The following is a 26,870-nucleotide window of genomic DNA, read 5'->3' on the forward strand; positions in this document are numbered from 1 at the left end:
TACAAAATATCTGACTTAAAAATAAGAAACTCATTTCTTCCAGACATTTTTTTTTTTTTACAGAAAAATAGGATGAAGAATGAAAAATTGTTTCAATTTGTAGCCATCATGTGGTATACTGCAGATGAGGAGTCTAGTCAAAGCACTTTATTGAGTTTCAGTATTTGATTGTAAAGAACCACATGGCTTGCATACAAATGTGCTTAGGGTAGTGCAGATATCATTCCGCTTATCATTTGTGGAACAGAGTTGAAGTGCTTGCCTCTAATTGACTACACTGCAAACAGTTGAAGGCCAGTCTGCCACCAGGCCACATTTAAACAAATGACATTGTGTGAGCTGGTCAAATGGCTTAATGTTTAACCAGAGTATGTTGTTTACCTTTTTACTCCTTTATTCACTGCTAATGTGTTAACAAAATTAAATTAAATAAAGAGGCAATCCAGCTCACCAGCTCTACAACTGATTAACAGTGTATTCTTAACAGTAATTTTCTTAAACACCTTCAAGAAATCAGTTATCTTTCCCCATCAGTCTGGACGTTAATGACGCTGGAAGAGTCTACAAATGTAGTGGACTGCGTTCGTAGGTTCATGACAGCTCAACAGAAAACACAGCAGAGCCCCAAACCTCAGCCAACAAGCCACAACTCCCAGAGTTCCCCCTGCTCGGAAGGTGTGGGCTGTAAATTACCTGGGCGTGTCGTTAACACGCAGGTAGTTTCGACACTCTCCTCTCGCGCTATCCGGGTTATTGACAGTCTCCACTTGGATGGTGAAGTTCCAACAAGACAGCGGAGGACTAAGAGGAACTAATAAGGATAATACGGCAGCAGCTGAATAAAAAACAAAGGTGAGTTTTCTCTCTACTTCCCGATCCTTACGTAATACTAGTGTTAGTATATTACGAAACATTGTAACAAATGGTGATTTTAGTAGTGTATAGATGAAGTTGGATAAAGTTGGCTGGATTCATCAAAACACCGGGGCCTTTATAAGCTACAATTTAGCCTTCATGCCTATCTTTATTCACTTTTTTCTGCCTAATAAGCATCTAGATTGACTGCATTTAACATTCTCAATATCTGTTTCTTCATAGTAGCCTACTTCCTAAAGTGCCCATAATAATCCCACAATAATTCTGGTGGATTTGGAGTTACTTCTGCATGATGAGTGTAATGTGTATCATAGATTATTACAATGGTTTTCTTAAGTTTTGAGAACCCTTTGAGTCACTAGAGTCGTTTATTTTAGTTACTGTGGAGAAAGTGAATGCTTTATCCATTGCTAAACCCAAATGCTTCCAGTCGTAGTGTACATGAGACTTTTTGTAAATCTGTCCCCACCCTGTTCTGTTTCTTTCAGTCTGAATGCATCATCCTAACTGACAACATTTTGGACAAGTCTCTTCACCACAACAGCTGCAGCAAAATCCAATAAAACATTCAGAACAGTTTATATTTTGCTGCCAATTTATTATAGATTTTACTCCTGCTTGTATGTGTGACTGAGACCATGACTGTGTCCCAAACCTGCTGAAAGATGCAACCAGGAGATCCACCCGCTCCACCACCCCCACCACCACCACCACCTCCGCCTCCACCACCTCCACCTCCACCTCCAGTACCAGGCCTCCCTCCATCCCTACATGGCCCAGGCCTGTCTGCCAAGGGAGCGCACCGGCGCTCCAGGATGCGCAATTTTAACTGGGAAACCCTTCCCAAACACAGTGTGGTAGGAAAGCACAACATCTGGACAGCAGATAAGACTGATGGGGAATATGAGCTGGACACTGATCACATGGAGGAGCTGTTCAGCCACAAGCAGGACCAGCAACAACTCAAGGCCCAGAATCGGCAGAGTCTGAGGGGCCTGCCATCTACTGCTTCAGGAGGGGTGATGGTGAGTTTTCCAGCCACAGGATACAAGTGTCAAACTTTGCTGAGTCTGTAAAACTTTAACTCCAAGAGTATGTCGCAATACATTGAAATGTTTTCTATTTTTGTTGTGTAATGCTGAGATATGGAGACAGCTTCTTCAGACCTGGATTGACTTTTTTTTCCCTCTGCTAAAACCTAAAACCAGTCTGCAGCAAACTCTATTGAATGTGGATATCCTATGTTGACTCATTCCACGTATGACATAAATCACGTGACTTTTTGGGAATGGGACTATAGTGATATTTTGAAAACATCACTTTTTAAAAATCTAAATAACCAGTTTATTTGTACAAGCATTACCGGATATAATGTTTGTCTAAGAAGCACTGTGTTTTGATTTAGAATCACTCAATACAAGGGTGGAGTTTAACTATTCTTCATCTCTGTCTCGGTATAATTGTGTCCTCTCACAGCACTATTCTGTATAATAGCATACTTATGCTCTGTATTCCAGCTATTGTGTCTAATAAACTACATTTATTGCCATTAATTGAAAGTCTTAAGCCAAAACACATCTATTCATGACCTTCTCTTTTGTTGTTTATTTGACGTTTCCCCAACAAAACTGGGTTAAAATCTGTTACCAAACTCATATTTTGACCTATGTCCCATTTTCCAAGAAAATGCATCAATGATGCAATGGTATCTTTGCCCTGATTGTTCAATACAATCATCTCAAAGAATCCCTAACCTTTGGAATCAACTGTCTGTTTGAAAAGCTGAGGTATCTGTGATACAAAAGACACTGCTGAAGCCAATAGTAAAATTATCTTAGCGACTGACAAGCTGATTATATCCAGGTCTGTGTCTGTTTCCATTCACAGGTTTCCATCCTCAACTCCAAGAGGAGCATGAACATTGGAATTTTCCTAAAGCAATTCAAGCGGTGAGTCAGTGTTAGTACTTCTAAGGTGTAATTGATTTTGCTCAATAATCTCGTCATACTTCCCTGTAAAACAGCACAGGATTAGGTAGACTAGTCTGCAGCATGACTGGATCATACGCACAAACATTTAAAAGCCAACATGTCCTGGCAGGTCTTATCTACGCTGTTCTACTGCTCCAACAGGTTACCTCCCTGGTAACCCTCAGATCAATTGTTGAGAATTATTGTAAATGTATTGCCCAAGGCTGTTTGGCATGTGCAGCAGATCCAACAGGGATGGAAAAAATTACCATACTGCTGTTAACAATGTCCTGCAAACTGACAACATTTTCAGTGACAGTAAAACAATATGTGTATCAACATATTCATCTAACTACTCAGGGCTTCTGTCTACTGTATTTTCCTCTAAACGTGTTTATGTTTCTTTATTTTTTCAAATATGTATCTTGTTGAGGGATATTCCATCATTATAATGTCCTGTACAGCATGTGTGTTTGTGAGGATTGACATCAGATGTGCTGCTATTTCGCAAAGTTATTTGAGCAGGTAGAGGCTTGTAGGTGACAGCAGCCCAGCTTTTCCAAACATGCCAAAGTGTGGTATCAACATAGACACAGACTGCTCATGAGAAGTCCCAACCCTAAACAAAAACATCAAGGTAATTCGTGCCTAAAGATCTGAACCCTATCTGTCTCTTCGTCTCACTCCACAGGCCTGTAAAAGAAATAATTGAAGACATTAAATCAGGAAATAGTCTCGGTTTTGCTTCTGGAAAACTGAGGGAGCTGTGCAAGCTGCTGCCAGATGAATGGGAGGTACTTGTGTCAACTGCTCATACTTTTGTAATGTGTCAAATGTGTTCTTTAAATCTTCAAAACTTGTTACTTGTAATTTGACCTTACTTTTTTGGGGGGCTCTTTTAATGAATGCAGCAGAAGCAGCTGGTTGATTTTAAGGGCGACCACTCCACTCTCCCAGAAGCAGATCTGTTTATGCTAATGCTCGTCAAGATTCCCAGGTGAGCTACCTGACTGTAATTTCATATATTGCAGGTGTTAAATGTCAGTGGTAGTTTACTAATGATGGAAAACCTTGTGTCTGACAGCTATGAGGAGCGTCTCAGCAGTTTGGTGCTCAAAGAGGAATTTTTTCCCCTCATGGATGAAATGAAAGAATTTATTGCCACTATGACAGCAGCTGGAAAAGGTACTGTTTGTTTTCCTGGATTTTATATAAATGAGACTCATAACGATATTGAGCAAAAATAGAATTGCAAACCCGTTTAGACTTAGAATTCACCATGTGTGTCTCCTTTTAGAGCTGTTGGAGTCGGATCATCTCCATTCTGTCATTCGCCTGGTACTGAAGACTGGGAATTACATGAATGCAGTGAGTGTGTAATACGTGATAATGACGTTTTGTATTATGTTCCTTTGTGTTTATGCATCTCTGAGTATCACATTATTTATTTGATTACAGGGTGGCTATGCGGGTAGTGCAGTTGGCTTTCGAATGGCTTCTCTGTTGAAGTTAGCAGACACCAAAGCAAACAAACCTGGAATGAATCTTATGCATTATGTCGTCATGGTAAGTAACTTTTATTACTTTGATCAGATTGCAATGTAGAGCCAGTTTTTCTGTATCCTAAGATATGTTTCTGAAATGTTTTTTTATACATATATATACAAACTTTTCTATTCACCACAGCAAGCTCAGAAGGTAGATGTGGAACTGCTTAAATTTACAGATGAACTCAAACACATTGAAGCTGCAGCAAGGTAAACAGTCTTGTTTACAGGCACTCAGCATGTTTTAACCCTCTTTTTATTTACTGCCAAGTCACAATTGATCTTGTTTTTATTCTCAGAATAAATAAAGGCGAAATTGAAGCAGAGTTTGAAAAACAGGTAAAGAAAGTTCAAGATGCCAAAGCAGACATCTTGAAGGAGGAAGATCTAATGGCACAGATGGAGGATTTTCTTAAGGTGAGGAAGCATTTTGTTGAGGAATTCAGCTCAGTTCGTGTGAATTTCGAGGGGTTACATGTTCTAATGTTTTGATTTGGGCTCCATTTAGGAGGCTGATGCCTGCTTGGCAGAAATAGAAACTGATCTTCAGGAATTGCAGTCAGTGAGTGACTCTGTGGCAGAGTACTTCTGTGAAAACCCAGACAAGTTCAAACTGGAGGAGTGCTGCTCCATTTTCAACTCCTTCTTTGAGAAGTTTAAGCGGGCCATGCAGGTAAGCCTTTGCGCTGGCATGTTTTCCTTAGCTGAGCTATAAGAAAACACTGCTGCATAAAACATTAACTGTGTGATTTTCTGCAGGAAAACAAGGCTCGAGAGGTGGCAGAGGTGCAACGGAAACACAGAGAAAGATTGCAGATTGCTGCTAAGCGCAGATCCACAGCTACATGCTCCAGTAGAGACAAGGAACTTGATGGGGTTGCATTGCAGTCCATGCTACAGAATCTTCTTACCAATCGTGCCTCTCGGAGGAGAATCGGAACCGGAAGGCCCTCATCCATGTTTGGAAGTCCCACAAGTGGCAGCCCCAACAATGGAAGCCTATCAGAAATTACCTCTCGGGCAAACCTCCCACCTGGTGATGAAAAAAGTGGAGGCTCTATTAGAGTGAAGGACATGGGCAGAAAAGAGTGGAATTCAGCATTTGAACTCACAGAGAACCCTTCACAAAAGAAAGCCCAGTCTAATATCGAGGATAACAAGACAAAAGTTGACATTCCTCATGAAGAAGAGGTGAAAACTTCCAGAAAAGAGGACCTCAGAGATTTTACAAACCCAGCCAACAGGACCACCAGCATTTCTTCCTCCTGTAGATCTTTCTCAGCCACCACTGATGATAGCGAGGAAGATCTACAGGATAATAATGAGGAGGAGGCCCACAGGTTACGTGAAGCATCCAAAAAAGTTTTGCACTTTCAGAAGAGCCGTGGCAGTGTCTCATCTGGGGACCATTCTCTGGAAAATGTGAAATCTCCTGGTCCAATTACCACCTTGCCACGTCAGCGCACCTTCGATGAAGAGACAGATAGGTATCCTGGAGACCCTACCAATGAGGATTTAATTAGATTTTTGCTCAGTCCTCAGTCCTCCTCAAAATGTAACCTTGGCCGCCGCCATACTCTACCCACCATTGTCTCTAAAACTCAGGAAGAGGAAGATAATCTGTTTGCTAAGCCTCCACTCAGAACTCCTAAATCTGCAGCAAAAGAAGAAGGGACACAGGCAGCAGGGAGTGCTGGACACCATTCCTCAAAACAAGTGTTTGACTTTACTGATGTATCTCACAGCTTTCAAAAATCTGCTTCACAAGACCAGACTTCTCCATCAGCGGAAAAGAAAAGCAAGCCAAATGATTCTGTGACCAATGCTTCCGATCGAGGGCTTGGGGAGCAAAATGAAATGGGCAAGGCAATGGAGCCCACAGGCAACCACTTGCAGAAGAATAGTGAAAATGTTCCCCCTAAGAGTACGTGGATTAAGGCTGAAAACCCTGGACTATTTTTTAGCTTTTTAAAACGCCTTGGAGACATGAGCAAACTACAGAGCAGCAAAGAAACTGTTCATAAGAGCACTGATTCTACTGTATAGGCAGGTCAGGGAAGCACATGTAACTTTAGTGTCACTTGTAATATACTCATCATGGTGATGATGTAGTGTTATATTTTTGTTACATTTGTAAATCAATAATGTGGTTGTGCAGAGATTGAGAGATGGTTCCAGAAAAGTAGTTGGAGAGGGAAAAGTTGAGGAAAAGCTATTTTGTATGTTGTACCACTAGATGGCAGAATATAACAGTAACATTGTAAACTGTTGCACAGAAAATAGGGCTGTTGTTGATCTCCAGGCAATCTGTACATTGTCTGGTGAACAAAAGAAAGATGGGCACACACACTATAAACATTTTTAGTTATTTTTTTTATCTGTTAATAACAATATTACCTTGTCAGTACAGTGTTGTTCTCTTTAGTTTGATAAATGGGTCAATACTTACAGTGTGTGTTCTTTTTCCAGATCAAAATATACAACCTTGCAGAATGTATTGAGAAAGTAAGTGGATGTTGAGTGTGAGCATAAGAGAGCATAAGAGTAAGAGAGCATAGAGAAATCAGATTGTAAGTTAAATCGTGGTTTAATTATTATTTTTGATACTTTAATAACTGGATGCTTGGATTTAGTGCTGTTATTTTTCAGTTTTACAGTCATAAATATCTTTGTCTTTTGCCTCTTTGTTTCCCTCCCCCGCTGCTATCACAGAATCACATCAAAAAATGCTGAAGGTTGAGGATGCTTTCAGGGTCTTACTCAATTCAGCTATTGTTTTGAGCTAAAATGGGTCAGTGTTACAAAGGCTGCCAGTATCTGAGCAGAAGTGAACCATGGACTGTCAGTGGAAAAATGAACAGTGCGGATCTCAAGTTAACATGGGAAGAGATTACTGGTTGAACACCTGGTGGCCTACTATGATGTAAGGGAACCAGTCTCCCTCCATTTACACAGCTTGTGGCAATGCTGGGCAACACCCCCAATGTCTCCACTTGCTAGAAGCAGAGACAAGAGGTCAGTGAGGCCACAGCTTGTGCCAATACATCTAGGATTTCAAAATGTAAGTTTGACTACTGGCATCTATTAGCAGTCAATTCTAGGGTTACAATAATTAGCTTTTTAGGACTATGTCCAGCTGTCTGACTGAAGTGTTACAATGAGGTAATGTTTGTTTTTGCTCTTATTTAAACACAACTAGAGTGCTATTTCTTTGCAGTTGAAATTGTACAGAACTAAGATGAATGGTCATCAAAATTACAGAAAAACTAAATCTTAAGTTGTGACATTGTTCCTTGTATCTCTCATCAGTGAGAACAGTAAATAAATTTGTATAAAACCTCGTTTTTTGTGTTAGAGAATCACTGAAAGTAAAAGGTCAAGACAAGTCTTCTCTCCACCTAAGAGTATTCATATTTTTATATTATATATGTATGGTCACAATTAGAAATTCAATCACATATTTGTACAATTCTACAATTGTTTGTAATGTGTGATAAAACAGCATACTCATTATAAGGTCCCAGGACATAATTATATGTATTTTACTACATTTGTTAGAAACATTTTACACCTGCTGTGACACATGCTGTCTATGATTTGATTGCATTGCATTATCTACGTATCTTTCACCCTGTTATTGCAGGATCGGCAGTTACAAATTGCTACAAGCAGCCATGAATATTTTTATTTCGATATTAGCTTATTTAATTAAAAAGAAAAGTAGCCTTAAAATATTTGACATGAAACAATGATTTGTTTTAATGTACAAATGTGTGATGAAATAGTTGGAGAGTTTGCATTCTCCTCATGTTACAAATCATATTATAAGCTATTTTGACTGTATCTGTCTTGGCAATGAGAGGTACCTGCAGTCTGTATTGTGTGACCTACTCACTGCTGCTGCTGCTGCTGCCAGACTGCAACAGCCATCTTGACTAAACTACGATGGATGCAGTATCCATGGCAACTCCACGTTGCAGAATAAAACCCAAAGATGACTGTGTTTGCCTCTCACCCCATGCCCCACCCCCAACAAACTCCCTCCCCACTGCATGCACCACCACAGCAGCCTCACACAGTGCATCCACATTACAATACAATGCCAATTTTTTTTTAATTCATCCGTTACGTCATCCTTCATCTCATTAGGCTTTACCTTCAGCATCTATCTACCCATCCCCCACTCCCCTGAAAATAAACCTTTAGAGTGAAAGATCCATTGAGCCTGAGCTAGTTGCTTTGTTCTTCAAATTCCCTGTTCATGTAGTTCTATAAAAATATGTATCTTATATTATTACATATTCCAATAGACTCTAAGACTTCCAATAGAAGTGCCCCGATCGCAACCCCCATACCACCATCCCCTGACTCCACCCAAATAAATGTATCATCCATAGCAGACCAAACAGGACTCCCCCTGTCTCTCTGCCTTCCCCTGCACCGTCTCATTTTCCTGCTGTCATAATATTACTTAGCATTTTCCCTTTTTACTGTTACAAATGCAAGAAACTGAGGCCTCATGAGGCAAGATTCAAAAGAACAGGACATGAAACTACTGTGAAACAGTGAAATCACTGCACTACAGTCTATTTCAGGTTTGAAGTCTGATTATTTTATTCAGCAATATATTCCCTGTGTCTTTGTATTCCAGTAATCCTTGGCACCCTATCAGTTCAAAGCTTAATGGTAATAAACTGCATCCTTTGTCCATTTAAGGGAACTGGGCGGTATCTAAGGAAGCCAAACCCCTTTGCACCAGACAGACTGTTCCCCTCAGTCAGTTCCTGAGATTTCAGCTCTTTTGCATATTCCCTACCCCTCCATATGTCATGGGTTCCTCAGCTCCTCCCATCAGCCATCTGACCAATGCTGCATGCAAGCCACTCCCCTAATCTCCTCCTTTCCCTTCTCCTCTTCCTTACTGTCCCCTTCTTCGCCCAGACAGACCCTGCCCTTTCCTTTCTGTCGCCCGGTCTCTGGATTTTGTTGTAGCGGATTGGGACGCTGACAATGGGAAGCTTTCTCTACGGCCTACAATGCTGACACTCCACTCCCTCCTGCTGGGTATTCATGTGAGTACAATCTTGGCTCTTCACTTCTTTTTATCGTATCGTATTTCTGCTTTCTCATCCTGTTTGTGACATCATCTGTAGTCCTAAATAATACAATGACTGGGATGAGAACAGATGAATAATTGATAATTCCATCCCATCCAGCATCTGTATTGGGAAATTACATAGGGACTGTACTTATTAACCATGATGTCCTCACTGTTGTTGTTTTTATTCATCTGTCATTCAAAACATAAATTAAAAGCGTTTTATCCCAGCCTTGTTTAAAAGCAACTGTTGCACTAAAACACTCTACTGCTCTGATTCTTTATTGCTTCCTCAACCAGCCCACACACTTCTCCATTTTAGCTCCTAGGCAGCCCTGGCTGCCGGCTCTGAGGCAGGTGGGCATCTCTGCTGCAGTCTGAGGGCTTGGCTCTGTAATCAGGCATACATGCTCTTTTGTTTAGAGGATTAGTGATCTTTCGTTGGTTTTTGGATCTGAATATTAATAGGGGTATATTGCTGGGAAGCTGTGTGAGCCACATGTGAATCAGCGTATTGTTTGCTTATGTCATACTGTGAGTCCTTGTGTTGCATTGTACTGCAGCAACAGCAACAGCCAATGCATTTTTCACACCTCTGGCCTCGACTGTGAGCAGATGGTTCAGTGGTTCCTTATTGAGTGGTCTTTTGTTCAGGGATATGGCTCATCTTTGAGTAAAACTATCTCAGAAGTCACAGGTTTGATGAGTTAAGCTGATGGAACTGTGTGCCTGGTTTCACTCAATTGGCTGCCTGCACTGGGTCACAGAGAGGTTGCAGACGGTCCTGGAGGCTGTGCCTGAGGGCAGATACTTAGCAGGGGTTACATGTCTGTCTCAGGGTTTCATTCAGTTTGTATAAATGGCTTGAAGTCTCAGATTATATCCAGTGTTCTTTAGGTAGACAGGGCGGGCAGTGTACGAGAATTGTCATAAACAGGGGTGCTATATTGAGCCTACCGGTACATTCTGAATTGTTTCAATACATTTTTGTAAATCTTGTGTAGGCTGCCAGGAACAGCGTTCAGATTGTAGTTTAGAAATGACTAGACATAGCTTTTGAACACAGGCATGTAGCAAGGATGGAGGATTGTAGCTGGACCCTACTTGTTGTCAAAATCAATTTGCTTTGCACCCAGACAAAAGATAAGATTGACAGAATGATAAATTATTGATTATTCAGGATAATTTGACCCTGGTCATTCCTTGTCATTGATCGAACAATCTCCAGGTTACATCACCTTTATGCAAATGAGGCCTATGACAGTAACCCTTACTGTGTTTATTTACTTAACCTGTACACTAAAATCAAATAGTACAGACCAAATATGATTTAATTCAATATCAGCTGAAATAATAATTTGTCGTCTCGTCTAACTAAATTAATATGGTGCACATGTTTGGATTTTTATACCACCCCTTAACCTTTGTAACTTGTTATCATAAGGTCTGTAAAAAAACAAAAACAAAAAAAAACATGCAGGACAATAGATACTGAGCTGAAGTGAACTCAGTTGTAGGTATTACAGTGCAACAACTTGGGCTATGAGAAACTACAGAAGAAATCCCATAGTATATTTGGTAATTTGATACTTCCATTTTACATCACTTCCTCAATAAAGATTGTCCATGAATCAGTTTCAGACTAACTGCATAGGCATATTGACTACAACTGATTGTATTCTGCTTATTATACTGATATGTTATAGGTCTACGCTTAAGATTGATCAAAGCCAATCATTGGACTATGTAATTTGCCCTCCCTTTAAGATGGATTTTCCCAAACCATTCGTTTAGGCTTGGCCATTTTCAATAACATCAGCACTTTAACTGGTTGAGGGCATTTTCTTTAAGTTCTGAATATGAGGCATCATAAGTATAACATAACCTCATGAAGAAGGATATAGTCACATAAGAAATTATATAATGTGCATTCTGAATATTAGATAAGACATTATGAGCATTGTTTTCCCCAGTCTAAGCTTTACATCAGTGATTTCAGGAAACAAATAACTTCACCAACATTGCACAAAGATCTTCAGGGTTGGTGGTTTATTTTATCTTAAAAACTTTGAAGAAATCAAACTTAAATGCCATCCTTGTTTTTAATGAACTATGTAGTTTAAACGTCTCTGACTTGGCACTATATAAAGACAAACTGAACCCAGACGATGCAGTGCCCCCGGGAAAGACAAGTACTAGCACCTTTTTAAGTTTATCATTTCAATATGTTACAGCCCGAAGATTAATAAAAGTGTGATCACTAAATCAGTTAAAGTTAACACAACACAGCACAGATCTCTGTTATAGATGTTGCAATTGCCAATTACATTTTTTCTTTTGCTCTTTATTATGATATAAAGAGTTGTTTTGTAGTCCATTCAGCACTGCTACAGTGCATTGCATCAAACTAAATATCTATGTTGCTCAACAAACCGCCATGCCAAAATTACATCCATTTCATGCTACATTCTGAACATTCACTTGTCATGTTGTGAAGTTACAGTTTGTTTGCAAGTTGCAACACCACCAATTCTTCATAGTGCACACTGATCATTCATAATCAAATCATCAAGTATAACATTGCCAGTGTATTTTGACAGGACAGAATATCCAAGACATCATGTGACCATCTGAGTCACTATATGAGACACCACAGTTACGCTGTAGCTCTTACTGCAGGTGGATAAGGGTAGCAGGCCGGGGCCCTTGCTTGTGCGCTGACCAACCTTTTATAAAATCTGCAGTACATGTTGTGCCTGCAGACATACTGCCTGCATGCCGCATTGTCTTCTGCCAGCCTTTGTGATAGCGGGCTCACTGGGAGAGACACAAATGTCTCCTGACTCCCTTTTTGTGTCAGTGCTGATTAAAAATTCTGCTGACCTACTGTACTTGACACGATGTGGTCACTCAGTTGTCAGATCTTATCAATGTACTTTCTGCAGACAAAGGCATAAAGATGGCTACAATTTTTCTGACTTTTCAAGTGCAGTAACAATTGCACCTTACAATTGATTTCTATAGTTTTTCAATGTAACAAGTGTACAGGCTTGGTCAGCAACTTTGGTCAGGTATTTATTATACTGAATATGCAAATGTACACCAATGCCTTAAAACTGAGGCAGGCATAAAATATAAATACAAACACGGAGCCCAGTTGAAGGTAAGATAAGCCACATGGAAACAATGGAACATGGAACAAACAGCAGTAAATCAAATCATTGCTGCACTGAGTCTGTTGTTCTCAAAAACCATACAGATTATGTCTACAGATTGTTTTTGTTTCATTATGTGAAACCCAACGTCCACCGCTATGACCAGTCTGACAGAGACTGATGAATTGAGACAGATGCCTTCATCTGATGCAGTGAAGTGTGAGGGGAGCTTGTTAGATGGAGGAGCAGGGGTTTCTGTGTTGTGTGAATAATGATTGATGAGTCATCATAGAACCAGGCACCCTCGCTGGCCCCACAACAGCCCCTTAACACTCCCAAAACACAAAAATGTACTTTAAGAAATTTGATTATCTGGACGTCCTGTACTCAGGTTTACATCAGCTTTGTTGTTCTAAACAGTACAAAGGTTCTTTGGGTTGTTATTGCTAGTACAAATGGGAACATGCAATCAGTCATGCTTGATCTGTATCTGAATTAGATTCCATCAGATATTGCTGCCATTTGACACACTGAACACAAGTTTCCCGTTTGTTTATTGATTTACCCCCTATAGGAAACAGGGAAAAAAAGCAAAATTCACAATACTTTATAGAAATGTAATTTAAGCCTTTTTTATGCCTCCCTGTGGTGAAACTAATTAACGTTGCTGGTTCAGTACATAACCATCTTTTTCATTTTTATTCTCTCGTTCTCTTTTTTCTTTCATTATCTCTCAGTCAAACTCAGGTATTTTTTCATTACAATCTGCACGCTTTTCAAAACTTCATCAAAGCAAAATCAGTAATAGGGAGTTTTTGCTAAATTAGATCAAAGCTATGTTTTGCTCAGGCCGAGTGTAGGCAGGAACAATTACTGCATGATGACACATGCACAGGGACACAACAGATGTGGATGGAAACATAAACTACAGTCTATATTTAAACACAATCTTGACAGCACATCATCGAGGGCCAGCACTTTCTACTTCAGGTCACTGAGACTTTTGCCCATGTTTACTGCTCCAGCACACAGCTGACTGCTGAAATGAACGATTGGAAAAACTCTTTAGTCTGAAGTTCTCTCTGCTGTGACACATACTGTACAGCAGTAAAATAAATTACACAGGAATCATCCCAAATAATGGTGCATATGATCTTAGATGCAGTTTGTAGAAAACATACCCACCTCTAACTCAAACATGGGAAGAGGAAAGGAAGGGAAAAATACTTTTTATGGCCCTTGAAGTGCAAACATCCTGGAATGCTGAGTAGTCACAGTGTCATTACTCAACTTCCAGTGGAATCACACCACAATGATATGATTGTAGTAGGCGTGTATTAGACATTTGCACACCTGTAACAGGTTAATTGCTTTGAACGTCAGCTTTTTTTATTCTATATGTGATGATGGATACATTTGCTGTGTCATGATATATCAGAAAGATGTCCTTATTAATATTAGAAGAATGATTTCATATAATATCAAGCCAAGTATAGGCTACTACTTTTGTTTTATCAGCTGAGTTTTCAAAATCATTGCAAGCGAGAAAAAGTACTTAATAGTTCTTTCTTTGTTAATGCTCATAATAGCATTTCTTTCTAGAACCATGTCTAAGTTAGTCAAGATGATCCATGGATCATCTTGTTGTGAACAGTTCTCATCAGAAACTATTTTCTGCCAAAACTTTACAAATAAATTATGGATTTTATCCTGTGGATGTTTTTTTCATTAACTGACCTGTAAAAATATATAGCCTATATATCTAAATTATCATTATACGGTTTTCTGCATCACACTTTATAGTAGCCTGACTTACCCAAGAGATAATATTTTGTTGGGTATTTCTGCAGAATCTTATGTAACAGGTCTCATAGATAATTTAAAAACTGTGGGTGAGAGAAGCAGATCATCTATTCAGTCTGACTTTTTGGGTGATTCTTAGTGGAACATTTTCTCATCCACATCCATTAGTCACAAGGCAAGAAAAAATGTTTTTCTTTTGTTCATTTCACTGTACAAAGTAGTGAAATGCAGTGTACTAGCAGACATGAGTCATTGCTTTTGCATTTAAGAGGACAGAAAAGCCTTAGAGTGATAATTTGCAGAAAGCATGGAGGCTCTTTAGCCCACGTACACAACTTATAATGACAAAAACAAGCGACACTTTCTAGGAGAGGTGAAGAGCAGGGCATGGCTACCTGCTCTCGTGCAGCAGACGAAATCCAAGCCGATTAAGCTAAGAACAATGTTTTCTCTGGATGTGAGCTCATGTTGCTGAAATCCAATTAAACCATTCATATCAGACATCCCTGTCTTTAGGAGGAAGGTGTTTAGCACACAAACAACTTACCTCAAGTATGGAATACCTCCTTATAGTCTGGTGCCTGTCACTGCTTCACTGGTGGTAATAGCATTTGAGTAGTGTAAGGGCAAGTTTATACAAATTTATGTGAAGTGTTTGCTTTAATTCAGATTTGAGTTGACTGGGGTGTGATGGTGTCATCACAGTCTGGGAGATACAGTAATCCAGATGGCAGACAGGGCCTGACCCTGCAGGAGGACATTAAGCCACTTAACTGTAATGCAGGGTGAGAGTGGCAAGAGATGCTTTGCAGTCTAACAGCTGAATTCACAAACAACATTTACATTCAGTGGATTTCCTGCAGGCGTCATGTTCGAGTATGAAAGATAAAGTACAGAGAAAACACAGTCGCATACTGACTCGGATAGCTGACTCCATCTGTATGAAGTGCTGATCATGCAGTTCCCATGACGGAGCAATGAAGAAGGTCTCGTCACATGCTGCCTCAAACATTACAGAATCCTGCAGATCCAGGGTTCTAGTATTTATGACATATTTAGGCTTGTAAAGTGCAAAATTTAACAATCAGCAGTGATTTAATTGATGTTATTTTTGTCTTTTCTGTCTATAATTCGATGCATTTTTTGCTCATATTATTCAGCTTTTCTCTAAGGACATGCATAACTACTCAGAGCTGCTGTCAGGGGGAGACTGTTTTTAAGAAAGATCCTCTTTCTGTGGTGAGGCGAGTGGGAGGAACTGAGCTGAGGAGGACTGCTGACAGAACGGACAGGCAGGGAGGAAGGGAAGGGAAGGCGGGAGGAGACTGTTACAACCCTAAAGGCAGTGGATAACCAGCCGAGAGGGGAGGAGCCTGAGGGCTTTGGCTCCTCAAGCTTCCTCCTGATGTCACTGTTCAGCTGCTGCAATTCAGAGTCCATGTGAAGGGAAGACAGTTCAAGGAGGGGAGGGCTTTTGAGGGGAGACAAGAGGAGGGGGAGGCAGAGCGGGTCGGGGAAGGGTTGGCTGTGTGGACGGTGAAAAGGCTCAGCAGAGCTCCGTAGTCAGTAGGTCTTGTAGTCACTTGGCAAGGAGCAACAATGGGGCCTGCATGCCTGAGAAAATCCCCATCTGCAAGACGTCTGTGGCTGAGATCAGGCCTGCTGATGCTATAAGTGCATTTATGTGGTTGTGAGAGAGAGAAGAGAAAAAGAGAGGACAATAGAAAGAAGGAAAAGAGATGAAGGGAGGGGAAGAGATGCGGGGTGGTGAGCTGTGAGCAGATCTGGAATGCCATTGTTAGAGCTCGCTGCTCTGTGTTGCAGAGAGGGACAGCTGCCTCTGAGGCCTGCTTGCTCATGTGAGACAGGCAACCCAGTTCACTGTAATTTTTCCCCCATCTCCCCACAGGCAGACAGACAGGTGGTGCCTGAACTCAGCCAGCTGGGTGTAAAGGGAAGGAACTAGGATTTGGGGAGTGGCATTTTAAAGCTTCCTCTTTCCTCTCCTTACTCTCAAAGAAAAAAGGCCTAGCTATATTTGTCAAGGCAGAGCCAAAAGGCAGAGAGGGGAACTTTAGCTCTTGCTGCTAGATGATGTGCAGGCCTCATAGTTAACCCTAGGGGCAGACCGAGAAAGCTGTTGTGTAGATGCGACCTCAAAGGAGAAATTACAAACCCTGCTGTTGCAACGGTGGATGAAAGATGAGGCGAGGCTGAAGAATTGTACAGTCATAGGACTGTGACGCATGAAGAGGCAATGGGTGAGTTGACATGGCCTTCTAAGGAGAGGCTTGTGTGTATTTTCTTAGAATTAATAATGGCTAGATCATGGCTCATAATTGGAATATTAACAACTGCAGTTATGCAATATTACAAATAATAGTAAGTCTTTCTTGGTTGAGTGGATCAAGTGTGGACACAGGAAATCTAAAAGACCAGTGTGCACTTTAAACTAGAAAAAAAAAGTGCACACTGGTCTTTTAGATTTCCTGTGTCCTTGTGATGTGTCGATTTGCAATAAATATGTTCTTATTGCACGTCCTATCCTCAAATGGTGCAGTGACGTTTCACAGTTACTGAGAATGCATTACGTTCTAATCCACAAGACTGTTTTTGGGACAAAGATAGCATCTGTTCTCATTTTAAGGGTTGCTTTTGGGTTTGTTGCTTTGGAGTTGAATCAAGTCAGTTACTGCTGTTGGGCTCACATTGTGATTGTATTAGCACCACAACTTCATGCACACCATGAAGCATGTGTGTGTCCTATTTTATGCTATAGATGTGAATGTAAACTAAGCAGAGTTCACCTTTTCATATAAATATGCCCTAGTTTTTTCTTGTGTGTCCTAAACAGTATGCTGCAGAAGAGGGTAGCTCCCAGCAATGTTTGTGTACTTATTAAATCGGCCATATCTCACTCGGTCAACTGGATGTTCTCATTTTTTTGTTTTGTGTTTTTTAATATGTGGGTCCCAACTAATAAAAGGATATTCAGGAAGGATGTTGCTTATTAGTGTTACAAAGTAAATACGTAGAGAGAAAACAACAAGAGAAACACTTGTGTGGAGGCCTAATAGTTTCTCAGTCAGCCGATATAACATCCACAGTTTTTACAGAGAAATGCATTACAGTTTTCAGGGTTTGACATTCACTATTGAATTTGTTTTCTTTTTGTTTGAAACAATGAATTGCCTTTGCTAGAGTTTTTATCATAACTCAACATGTAAGAGCTCTTCAGATACACAGATTTTTGTCAGACTTCAGTTTTCATGAAAGTGTCCTTAGAAAGTTAAAGTGTCTATAATAAAATCTAGATGAAGTGGATGGAGAGTTTTTATTCAAGAGGCACTATGTAGTCTCAAGGTTATTAGAGGATGTTGCTTGAAAGACATGGTTAGTGACAACAAGAGCAGCATCAGAAATTAAGTGAAAACTACAAAGCACTAGTTGCTAATGGAACATTTTAACAGGGGGCTTAATAGTTTCTGATTGTACAGCTGAACTGAATAAAGATACCTAATAATGTTACAACACAAACAAGCTAACATCACAACAGACCAATGGCAAATATGCTCCTAACATTACATGTAATACAGATTGATGCTGTCTTGTAAGCAGTCGTTGATTGGGTGTGTCTGTGGTTTTGATGTTTATGTAATCCTTTCTGTGCTCATGTGCAATATGGCAGATGTACAACATGTCATTGGCACACTAAGATAATCTGTGCTTGACCCAGTGATACAATTTCATGTAACAGCAACTACCATCTGAAAAGAGAACCAGCAGGAATCCACTCATCATCTGTAAATCAACAAATGTCAAACAATAAAACAGAGGACATTGTAAAATATTGCCAGGAAGTACACACAAGATGCATTTAAGCATTTTTTTTAATTACATATTTATATACATATATATATATATATATATATATATATATATATACATATACTAGACCTCTACCAACACTGTAAACACAGACATGTTGGCTCCTAGACTGCATAGTTTTCACGTCTGAGAGTTCTTCCCTGTGGTGTTAATCACGTGTATTCATTTTTCTTCCACTGCATGAGCTTATTAGAATTTTCATTTACAAAGTCAAACAACCTCTGGCCATGCGGGTGTTTGTTAAAAAAGCTCATCCTACTGACACAGTTAAATAAGGGAGGGTAAGCATTAAAAGGCCAGCAGATACATGATTTGAACGAGGTTTTATGTTAACAGCATTATGACTCATTTCTTCCTTTGCTTGTGCTGAGGGTAAGTGAATACGCCCTCCTCACCCGGCTTGAATGTTTCCTCAAGGCTTTTTTTGACCTTTCTCCTGTTTCTTTCACCCTGTGTGTGCAGGTTAAGCGGTCCCTGTGCCCCCTTTGAATGTCCGTCACTATGGCAAAGCGTGAGACCGGCAGCACCAGCCCTGTGGTCAGGCAGATAGACAAGCAGTTCCTGGTCTGCAGCATTTGTTTGGACCATTATCACAACCCTAAGGTCCTGCCCTGCCTGCACACCTTCTGTGAGAGGTAAGCTCTGAACCCGCCAGTCAAACTTTATTTGTACAGCATTCAGTGCAGTTTAACTTGCTTTACAGGTGATATACAATCTAATGTAAGATTATCTGAATTAAAGAGTAAAACAAAACCAGATGAGTATCTAATAAAAGCCATGAAACATTTTTAAGCAAAATTAAAAAATGAGACAGCTTTAACCACTTTAGAGCGAGATATACTGGAATTTATCCTTGTAATATTATTCGTTATTCAGAAACTGAGCACATAAAAAAAGACGTATAAATAGTTCAGCGCATTATAATGTTGTTTGTATTCACTTTGCCTGAAGTAAGTTTTTAATGGCGATACATTAAAGGGATGTTTAAAAATATTTTAAAATTATGTGTAATGGCCCAAAATTGCACCACTTATGCCAAGCTATTCTCTCGTCATTGTGGCTTCTGCATGATGTAAGGCACCAACCACTCTGAGGCTGGCCACATCAAAACAGACAGCATTCTTACTGGCACAGCATTTTTGGCAGCAAGCACTGATTTCCACAGCCAAAACTGCAAGGACCAGAATCGTATTGTCTTCTAAAGTCTAAAAGAATGGTTTTACATGTTTACACTATGTTGACACTGAAATAGGTGCTAGCTTGCAGCTTCAGCCTTCTAATTTATTTTTTTAACATCTTGTTTCTTTGTAGATGCCTACAGAACTACATCCCTCCTCAGTCTTTGACACTGTCCTGTCCAGTATGCAGACAGACCTCTATCTTGCCAGAGAAAGGTGTGGCAGCCCTGCAGAACAATTTCTTCATCACAAACTTAATGGAGGTGTTACAGCGAGACCCAGAGTGCATCCGACCTGAGGCCTGTAATGTTCTTGAGTCAGCAAGTGCAGCTACAGCTTGTCAGCCCCTCTCATGCCCCAACCATGAGGGCAAGGTAAAGTAAAACAAAAAGACAGAGGGTGTTATATAGTAGGACAGATCTATAAGAGATCATCTACAAGTTCATAACAACACTGTGCACTGTTAGAAGATCTCGTATTTTTTGGTATTCTTAATGTGTTTTAATTTGTAAGCAGATTTACACACAGAAATATGATGTTCAGTTGTCTCGTTCTCCACTGCACCATCTGCAGGTGATGGAGTTTTACTGCGAGTCATGTGAAACTGCCATGTGTCTGGAGTGCACAGAAGGAGAGCATAGGGAACATGTGACAGTTCCTCTGAGGGATGTGCTAGAACAGCACAAGTCAGCGCTAAAAAATCAGCTAGACGCTGTGCGCAACAGGTATGGGTTTCAGTACTTTAATCCATAATAAATTACATGATTGTATTTGGAAGATCTTTAAAGTACTGAGAATATAAGGAATGATAATTTAAAAGTTTTATTCTGTTTTTGTCTTACTTGCTTTTCTTCTGGCAGACTACCTCAGCTGACAGCCGCCATTGAACTTGTGAATGAGATCTCCAAGCAGCTTACTGAGCGGAAAAATGAGGCAGTTACTGAAATCAGTAACACTTTTGATGAGCTGGAGAAGGCCTTACACCAACGCAAGACTGCTCTCATTACTGAGGTGGAAAACATCTGCAGCTCCAAGCAGAAGGTCTGAGGTCTTTTCATTTTTTTTCTAATATTTCACATTTCAGTTCAAGCACCACTGACCGTCTCTTTGGACATTCATAGGTGCTTCAAGCCCAGCTGACCTCCTTGCTTCAGGGAAAAGAGAACATTCAAAGCAGCTGCAACTTCACAGAGCAGGCCCTGAGCCATGGCAGTGCCACTGAGGTCCTGTTGGTACAGAAGCAGATGGGTGAGCGGGTCAGTGCCCTGGCGCGACACACCTTTCCCGAACAGCCCCACGAAAATGGACATTTGGAATGCCAGGTAGAGACAGATGGACTGAGGCGCTCCATTCAGAACCTGGGAGTCCTGATCACAACAGGGACTGTAGGCCATACTAGTGTCGCCACTGGTGAAGGCTTGCGACATGCACTGGTCGGGCAGCACACCACTGTCACAGTCACTACGAAAGACAAGGATGGAGAACTAGTGAAGACTGGTAATGCTGCTCTGAGGGCAGAGATTTTCTCTGCAGATGGAGCGTGCACTGAAGCTGAGGTGGTGGACAACAAGAATGGCACCTATGAGGTTGGATATACCCTCCGCTCAGAGGGAGAATTCACCTTCTCTTTGCTGCTATATGAACAGCCTGTGAGGGGGAGTCCATTCCGTTTGCGTGCCGTCAAGCCTTCAGATGTCCTGCAGTCACCAGACGACGTGAAGAGAAGAGTGAAGTCTCCGAGTGGAGGAGGAGGTCATGTTCGACAGAAGGCTGTACGCAGACCCTCCAGCATGTACAGCACCACCAAGAAAAAGGAAAACCCAATAGAGGATGAGCTGATCTACAGAGTGGGTGGGTGAATAACTGGCTAGATATGCCGTTAATCATGGTGACTGAGCTGTCTAATGTTGTTCTTTATAGCAAAATAAGCTATTTTGTTCCACACAGTTGTTTCCTCTGTCTGTTCAAACTGTTCAAATGACAAGTAAAAGCTAAACAGTTGAAGAGATATGCCATGCAAAGTACAGCAGAACTGAGCTGCACATTTTTTACACATACATAGTGCTAAAGTAGCCTGATGTCTTGTTGTTATGAAAGGAACAAGAGGACGAGATAAAGGAGAATTCACTAATCTACAAGGCATCTCCACCTCCAGCAATGGAAGGATTGTGGTGGCAGACAGCAACAATCAGTGTATACAGGTCAGTGTCATCCTCTTGAGCTGAAATAAAAATGTAATGACTTCTTTACTTGCTGAGGTTTTGAAGTATTTGATGTTTCTCTTTTTCTAGGTATTCTCAAATGATGGCCAGTTTAAGATGAGGTTTGGGGTCAGAGGTCGCTCACCAGGGCAGTTGCAGCGCCCCACAGGGGTCACAGTGGACATGAATGGTGACATTATTGTAGCTGATTACGACAACAGATGGATTAGCATCTTCTCCTCAGATGGCAAGTTCAAGGTGAATGGTTTTAGCCAGACAGAGCAAATGTTTTCACTGCATACATTTAATATGTCCCACTGAATGAGACATATTGTGTCCCTCTGGCTGTCACAGAATAAAATTGGTGCTGGAAGATTGATGGGACCCAAAGGTGTGGCTGTGGATAAGAATGGACATATCATCACAGTTGATAATAAGGCATGCTGTGTCTTCATTTTCCAATCAAATGGGAAGCTGGTGACAAAGTTTGGAGCCAGGGGAACATCAGACAGACACTTTGCAGGTACTGTATGATACTTAGTACAAGTACCTATGATCATTTCATTAATGATGTCTCTTACAGGATGACAAGATGCGCACCAACTGATGCTTTATGTCTCAGGGCATGTGTTTGGGCCAGATTTACAGACTTTTTATGTTTTGAAATGCTGATTTGCACAAATCTCATTGTGATCAGCATGTTTCTATGCACCCTTTAGTTTTCTATGCAACTAATGTAAGCATGTATTGTTGGACAGGCAATGAATGATTCTTTACTATTGCACTGATAATCTTATACTGTAAACATGCATCTGATCATCATAGTACAAGACAGAGCTGTATTGGGGCGAAAGTTCATGATGCACGCTAATGCACGAAAAAGATTTGATGGTTGTCTTCTTGTCTGTCTTTCTCTCAAATTTTGGGAGAATAAAAACTTCTGTTAATAGGATTTGCTTGCCTTACTGAAGTCCCTCATTGATATGGCTTCAGTTGTTACACAGAAAGCAGTATTTCAGTTGAAACTCACCCGTTCTTTCAATTTAATTTCTCACTTGGACCTTTTCTTTTCTTTTAGAAAAAAGTGGTGCAAACATTGCACTGGAACAAAAGCTTAGTAAATCTGGCCCTGTTTTCAGTAAGTAATTAATTCACTGTGAATGTCAGCTAAGAAAATAAATCTATGTTCTTTTTACATGTTGATGCATCAGCTCTGTCATGTCTCATGTATTGTCCCACATCAACTCTCAAGAGTGTGTTTGTGTCCTGTGTGACTTGTAGTCCAAAAATAGTGTGGAACTTCCTCTCATGTGTTGTAAAGGAGTTGATGACTCATCTTTCCTCTCTTTCCCTCTCCGTCTCCTCTGCTGCTTCCAGGTCCTCACTTTGTGGCCGTAAATAACAAAAATGAGATTGTGGTTACTGACTTTCATAACCATTCAGTCAAGGTATGGCTTGTTGCAAGCATGTGCACAATCTCTGTTGTAGTAAACCTGCATTGAAAGTAAATGAATAAATGGCTTACAGGAAAAATATCTATAATTGAATTAATTTTACTTTCCACATCAACAGCAAAACTGTTCAGCTTTAATGAAACAAGACAAGGCATAATCAGTCAAACATAAACATTAGGAAACATACAATTAACAAAATAAGTGATTTTTTTAAGTTAAAAGTTAAACAAACAGCTGTGTGCCTGTCTGGCAGTGTTGTTTTAGATCATTTTAGCAATATGCTTTTTATCCTAGTTCCTGAACATATTTGTGTTATATGTAACAGCAGAGTTCACTTTCCTATTCTCTTCCCTGTTTTATCTCGCTTGCAGGTGTACAATGCAGATGGAGAGTTCCTGTTTAAATTTGGCTCCCATGGGGAGGGGAACGGCCAGTTCAATGCTCCAACAGGCGTGGCTGTGGATGCCAATGGAAATATCATTGTTGCCGATTGGGGCAACAGTCGGATCCAGGTTAGCTTGAGAAAACTACATCAAGTTGAATGCAGAGAGCAAGTTTGTAAGTATATCACTTAACTTTTTCCTCTGTGCTGTGTAACCAACCAGGTGTTTGACAGCTCAGGGTCCTTCCTGTCCTACATCAATACATCAGCGGACCCCCTTTATGGCCCCCAGGGCCTGGCCCTCACATCTGATGGTCATGTGGCAGTGGCAGATTCTGGGAACCACTGCTTCAAGGTCTACCGCTACCTGCAGTAGAGACCGGAGACAGCCATCTTCACCACTGCAAGCACTGACAACGACACAACACAATGTATTCCACAGGGTGCAATGACCTTTCCAATACAGCCTTTTGATGTGCACATCAGCTGATCTACTGGATATAATTAACTGTCTGATCCGTTTACCCTCCTTAACGTGTATTGAAGGTTGTTTTTAAAGTTGGATAATGTAGCATCCTTGGGACAAGTAATGGACATAAAGCTATGGACTGGTTTTATGGAACGTGCAAAAACATTGTTGTATGCTGTCGATGGTATTATTAAACCACACTTTATGTGAGACCGGACAGGGTAGGATGTTGACTGAAGTATTTAATGAGCCATAACTTGTCCAATGCATGACGTTTTATTTTATCTTACGGCCTAGGAAACAACACAGTGTACCCACCACTTGCTTTTCTCATAAACTAGTTAATGCTTACAGTGAAACTAACCGCTACGCTTCTCCAGCAATGAAATGTAAAATTCGTCATTTTCTGACATCTCACATAAAAATGTCACCACCATCTGTGCATTGATTTGCTGTATGTACTGTATATACATAAATGTATATTGTGTATATTAGATCACTCTGTATGTATGTGCTATGATTTTGAAACACAAAGCCTTTTGGCAAATCAGAGAGCAGCAGTCAAGGATTCCAGGATTTAAACGTGGTGTATATGGCAGCTGTTTCAAAGTGTGCTTTTTAAACATACTCAGCACATGCTTAAAAGAAGAGTGTCATATTTATTTCTAATGTAAGCAGCACAATAATCTTTTTTGTTAATATCTGTTGTTTTAAAAGGAAAAAAAAAATTAAAAAAATGGTAATTTATTTTATTTTGTACACTAGCTCAGCATTTACAAATTATTTTTCTAAATTGATGTGCTTCTTCTTCTTTAGAGCTTCAAACTTTACCCCTTTCCCTTAAAGGGAAATTTCACCTTAAAGCAGAATTCAGTATCCCCCCACATCTGGAAAACTTTAATTAGTGTTTGTGCACATGAGCAGCTCTTTTTCAAAGCAACAAACCCATCTTTTGTTTTAATTTAGGATGCCCTCAAAAACGAAAGTCTTGTATGTTTTCTGTTCAGAATTAATGGCTAATGGTATGGGCAATAGAAAGATTGTTTTGCCTTCAACAATTAAAAAGCTTTATCATTCATTGAAGTGCTAACACTTACAAACCAGAAAGAACACACATATCTCAGGAAATCTAGCTAAATTAGATCATCATGTCAATGGAACAACTTTAAATATTTATTTATTTTGATGATCTGATTTTTAGGGAGATGTTGGGAGCTTTGTGAGAAAACTGTTAATTTGTGCAAAAGTAGTCTGGATCCATGACCACAGAAATGATCGGGATGGAATATGAATTCTGTTTTACAGTGTTTTTTTTTTCCTTCATTTTTTGGTGTTCACATAAAAAATTATGAAATGATCTATAGTCTATTAGATGATGTTTGCCAGCAAACTCATCCATGCTTTAGAGTACACTCGCCTCTGATACTGTTGTAAGCCATCTAACAAAACGCTGTTAGATCTGAGTTTCTGCCTGCACTACTGTACATCAAGCCATGACTTCCAAGACCTGTACAAGTAGAGCTGTTGCTGCTCTTGCTCCCCCCAGTGTCCATTCTGTGTAAAGTCATAAGAAAACCTGTTGCCACAGCAGAAGAGAGACCAGGTGCAGGAAGAAGGCAGCTTCCTGGTCTGACATTATTACCCACAGCACTGTGCTAAACACCAAAACACAATTACCCTCCCCAGTGAAGAGATTTTCTAAGCTACAGGATATTACACTATCTCACCAGTTTAGTAAACCAGGAAGCTATTTTTCATGCACCTAATCTGTTGTCTGACTTGTTGCCAAACAGAAGCCCAGACATCTTTAAAGAGTCAAGGCTTTCCTTTTTCAGATGTGTCTGAAGCATTTACCCTATGCTGTGTCACACCAATACAAACAATTTTGTTTTCTCTATGAATATGCACTGGTAATAAAAGCACATGGTTTACTGAGTTGTTGTATATGCATTATGATCACTTATTATGCTTAACTTACACTGAGGGGAATTTGATCCGTTTCTAAATATGCACATTAAATTTAATGACTGAATAATGTAGTAAAGAAAATGATGAGTTAAGGGTCCACATCTTGGTTTCCAGTGAGCACATATTTAGATTTTATGATAATACAAGCAACTTCTGAATAGTTTATAGTACCTATTTCTGGCCTTGCATCTCATTTTCTTGGTAGTCCTTAAATGTTTCATTCATAGATAGGTTTGGTGATGGCTGCCTGTGAATGTGGGCATTTTTATTAGTCATTTATGGGCGTTGTATTATCTAGCGGTGAGCTGAAACTTCTCCTGGTTAGAATTCCTTAATTGTTGTTCAATGTTCAGGAGTGTTTTAGCAGGAACCAAATAACCCTCCTTTTCAAAATAATAATTAAAACCAGGAAAAACACTGCATAAAACAGTTTCACCATACAAATCAATGTTTCTCTGATGCTGTTGGGCATGAGATAAGCCTTTAGCCCAACACCTGCTACTGTGTGCTCACCATTTTTCTCTGATAACTTAAGATTCAGATGATCAGGAGGTTTTTACTGTGAGCTGAATAATCTGCAGAGGAGTCTTCCTCTCCAAAACAAACAGACTGTGATTTAAACCACCACTTAAAACATTGAATGAAGCAGTTTAATGTTTAAAAAAAATCTGTGTTTTTTCTATGCTCTCATCACAGTGGGGCTCCTAACAACAGTGGCTGATGCAAAAACAAGAATAGCACCATCTAAAGCCAGTGTTTAGTTTGTCCATTCTGGGCAGCTGTAGAAACATGTTGGTGCAACATGGCGAACCCCGTGGACAAGGACCCACTCCCTATGCAGATATTAATGGCTCAATGAAAACACAGCAATTCTTATTTTC

At 40.1% G+C, this 26,870-nt stretch overlaps 2 protein-coding genes across 4 annotated transcripts; both read left to right on the forward strand.

Moving 5' to 3' along the window:
- The first annotated feature begins 726 nt into the window (after positions 1–726).
- On the forward strand, positions 727–7,734 carry fhdc4 (FH2 domain containing 4). Its single transcript, XM_033631035.2, has 12 exons — positions 727–852; positions 1,365–1,901; positions 2,764–2,825; positions 3,538–3,640; positions 3,758–3,843; positions 3,931–4,031; positions 4,144–4,214; positions 4,305–4,412; positions 4,533–4,603; positions 4,693–4,810; positions 4,902–5,066; positions 5,153–7,734. Exons 2-12 carry the CDS (start codon positions 1,542–1,544, stop codon positions 6,437–6,439), a joined length of 2,532 nt encoding a protein of 843 aa, XP_033486926.2. The 5' UTR covers positions 727–852; positions 1,365–1,541; the 3' UTR covers positions 6,440–7,734.
- Positions 7,735–9,327: 1,593 nt separating this feature from the next.
- On the forward strand, positions 9,328–25,956 carry LOC117259600 (tripartite motif-containing protein 3-like). Of its 3 annotated transcripts, none has more exons than XM_033631036.2 (13): positions 9,328–9,465; positions 18,800–18,972; positions 19,649–19,889; positions 20,089–20,240; positions 20,376–20,556; positions 20,637–21,366; positions 21,613–21,716; positions 21,807–21,974; positions 22,071–22,239; positions 22,795–22,854; positions 23,094–23,164; positions 23,542–23,682; positions 23,776–25,956. In XM_033631036.2, the coding sequence occupies exons 2-13, from the start codon at positions 18,827–18,829 to the stop codon at positions 23,926–23,928; spliced, it is 2,316 nt and encodes a 771-aa protein (XP_033486927.1). In that variant the 5' UTR covers positions 9,328–9,465; positions 18,800–18,826; the 3' UTR covers positions 23,929–25,956. The 3 variants fall into 3 exon arrangements, with proteins under 3 accessions (XP_033486927.1, XP_033486929.1, XP_033486928.1); XM_033631037.2 differs by lacking the exon at positions 9,328–9,465 and adding an exon at positions 16,571–16,710; XM_033631038.2 differs by lacking the exon at positions 22,795–22,854.
- The last annotated feature ends 914 nt before the right edge of the window (positions 25,957–26,870 follow it).

This window comes from Epinephelus lanceolatus, chromosome 4, assembly GCF_041903045.1.
Source record: "Epinephelus lanceolatus isolate andai-2023 chromosome 4, ASM4190304v1, whole genome shotgun sequence".
NCBI classification, from domain to species: Eukaryota; Metazoa; Chordata; class Actinopteri; order Perciformes; family Serranidae; genus Epinephelus; species Epinephelus lanceolatus.

Bases quoted from the DNA above. Each gene is read 5' to 3' on its own strand.
- fhdc4 (XM_033631035.2), top strand. From the start codon at position 1,542: ATGCAACCAGGAGATCCACCCGCTCCACCACCCCCACCACCACCACCA. The intron at 1,902-2,763 runs GTGAGTTTTCCA...TTCCATTCACAG, and splicing joins CTGCTTCAGGAGGGGTGATG to GTTTCCATCCTCAACTCCAA. The intron at 4,215-4,304 runs GTGAGTGTGTAA...ATTTGATTACAG, and splicing joins CTGGGAATTACATGAATGCA to GGTGGCTATGCGGGTAGTGC.
- LOC117259600 (XM_033631036.2), top strand. From the start codon at position 18,827: ATGTCCGTCACTATGGCAAAGCGTGAGACCGGCAGCACCAGCCCTGTG. The intron at 20,241-20,375 runs GTATGGGTTTCA...TTCTTCTGGCAG, and splicing joins CTAGACGCTGTGCGCAACAG to ACTACCTCAGCTGACAGCCG. The intron at 23,165-23,541 runs GTATGGCTTGTT...TCTCGCTTGCAG, and splicing joins TTCATAACCATTCAGTCAAG to GTGTACAATGCAGATGGAGA.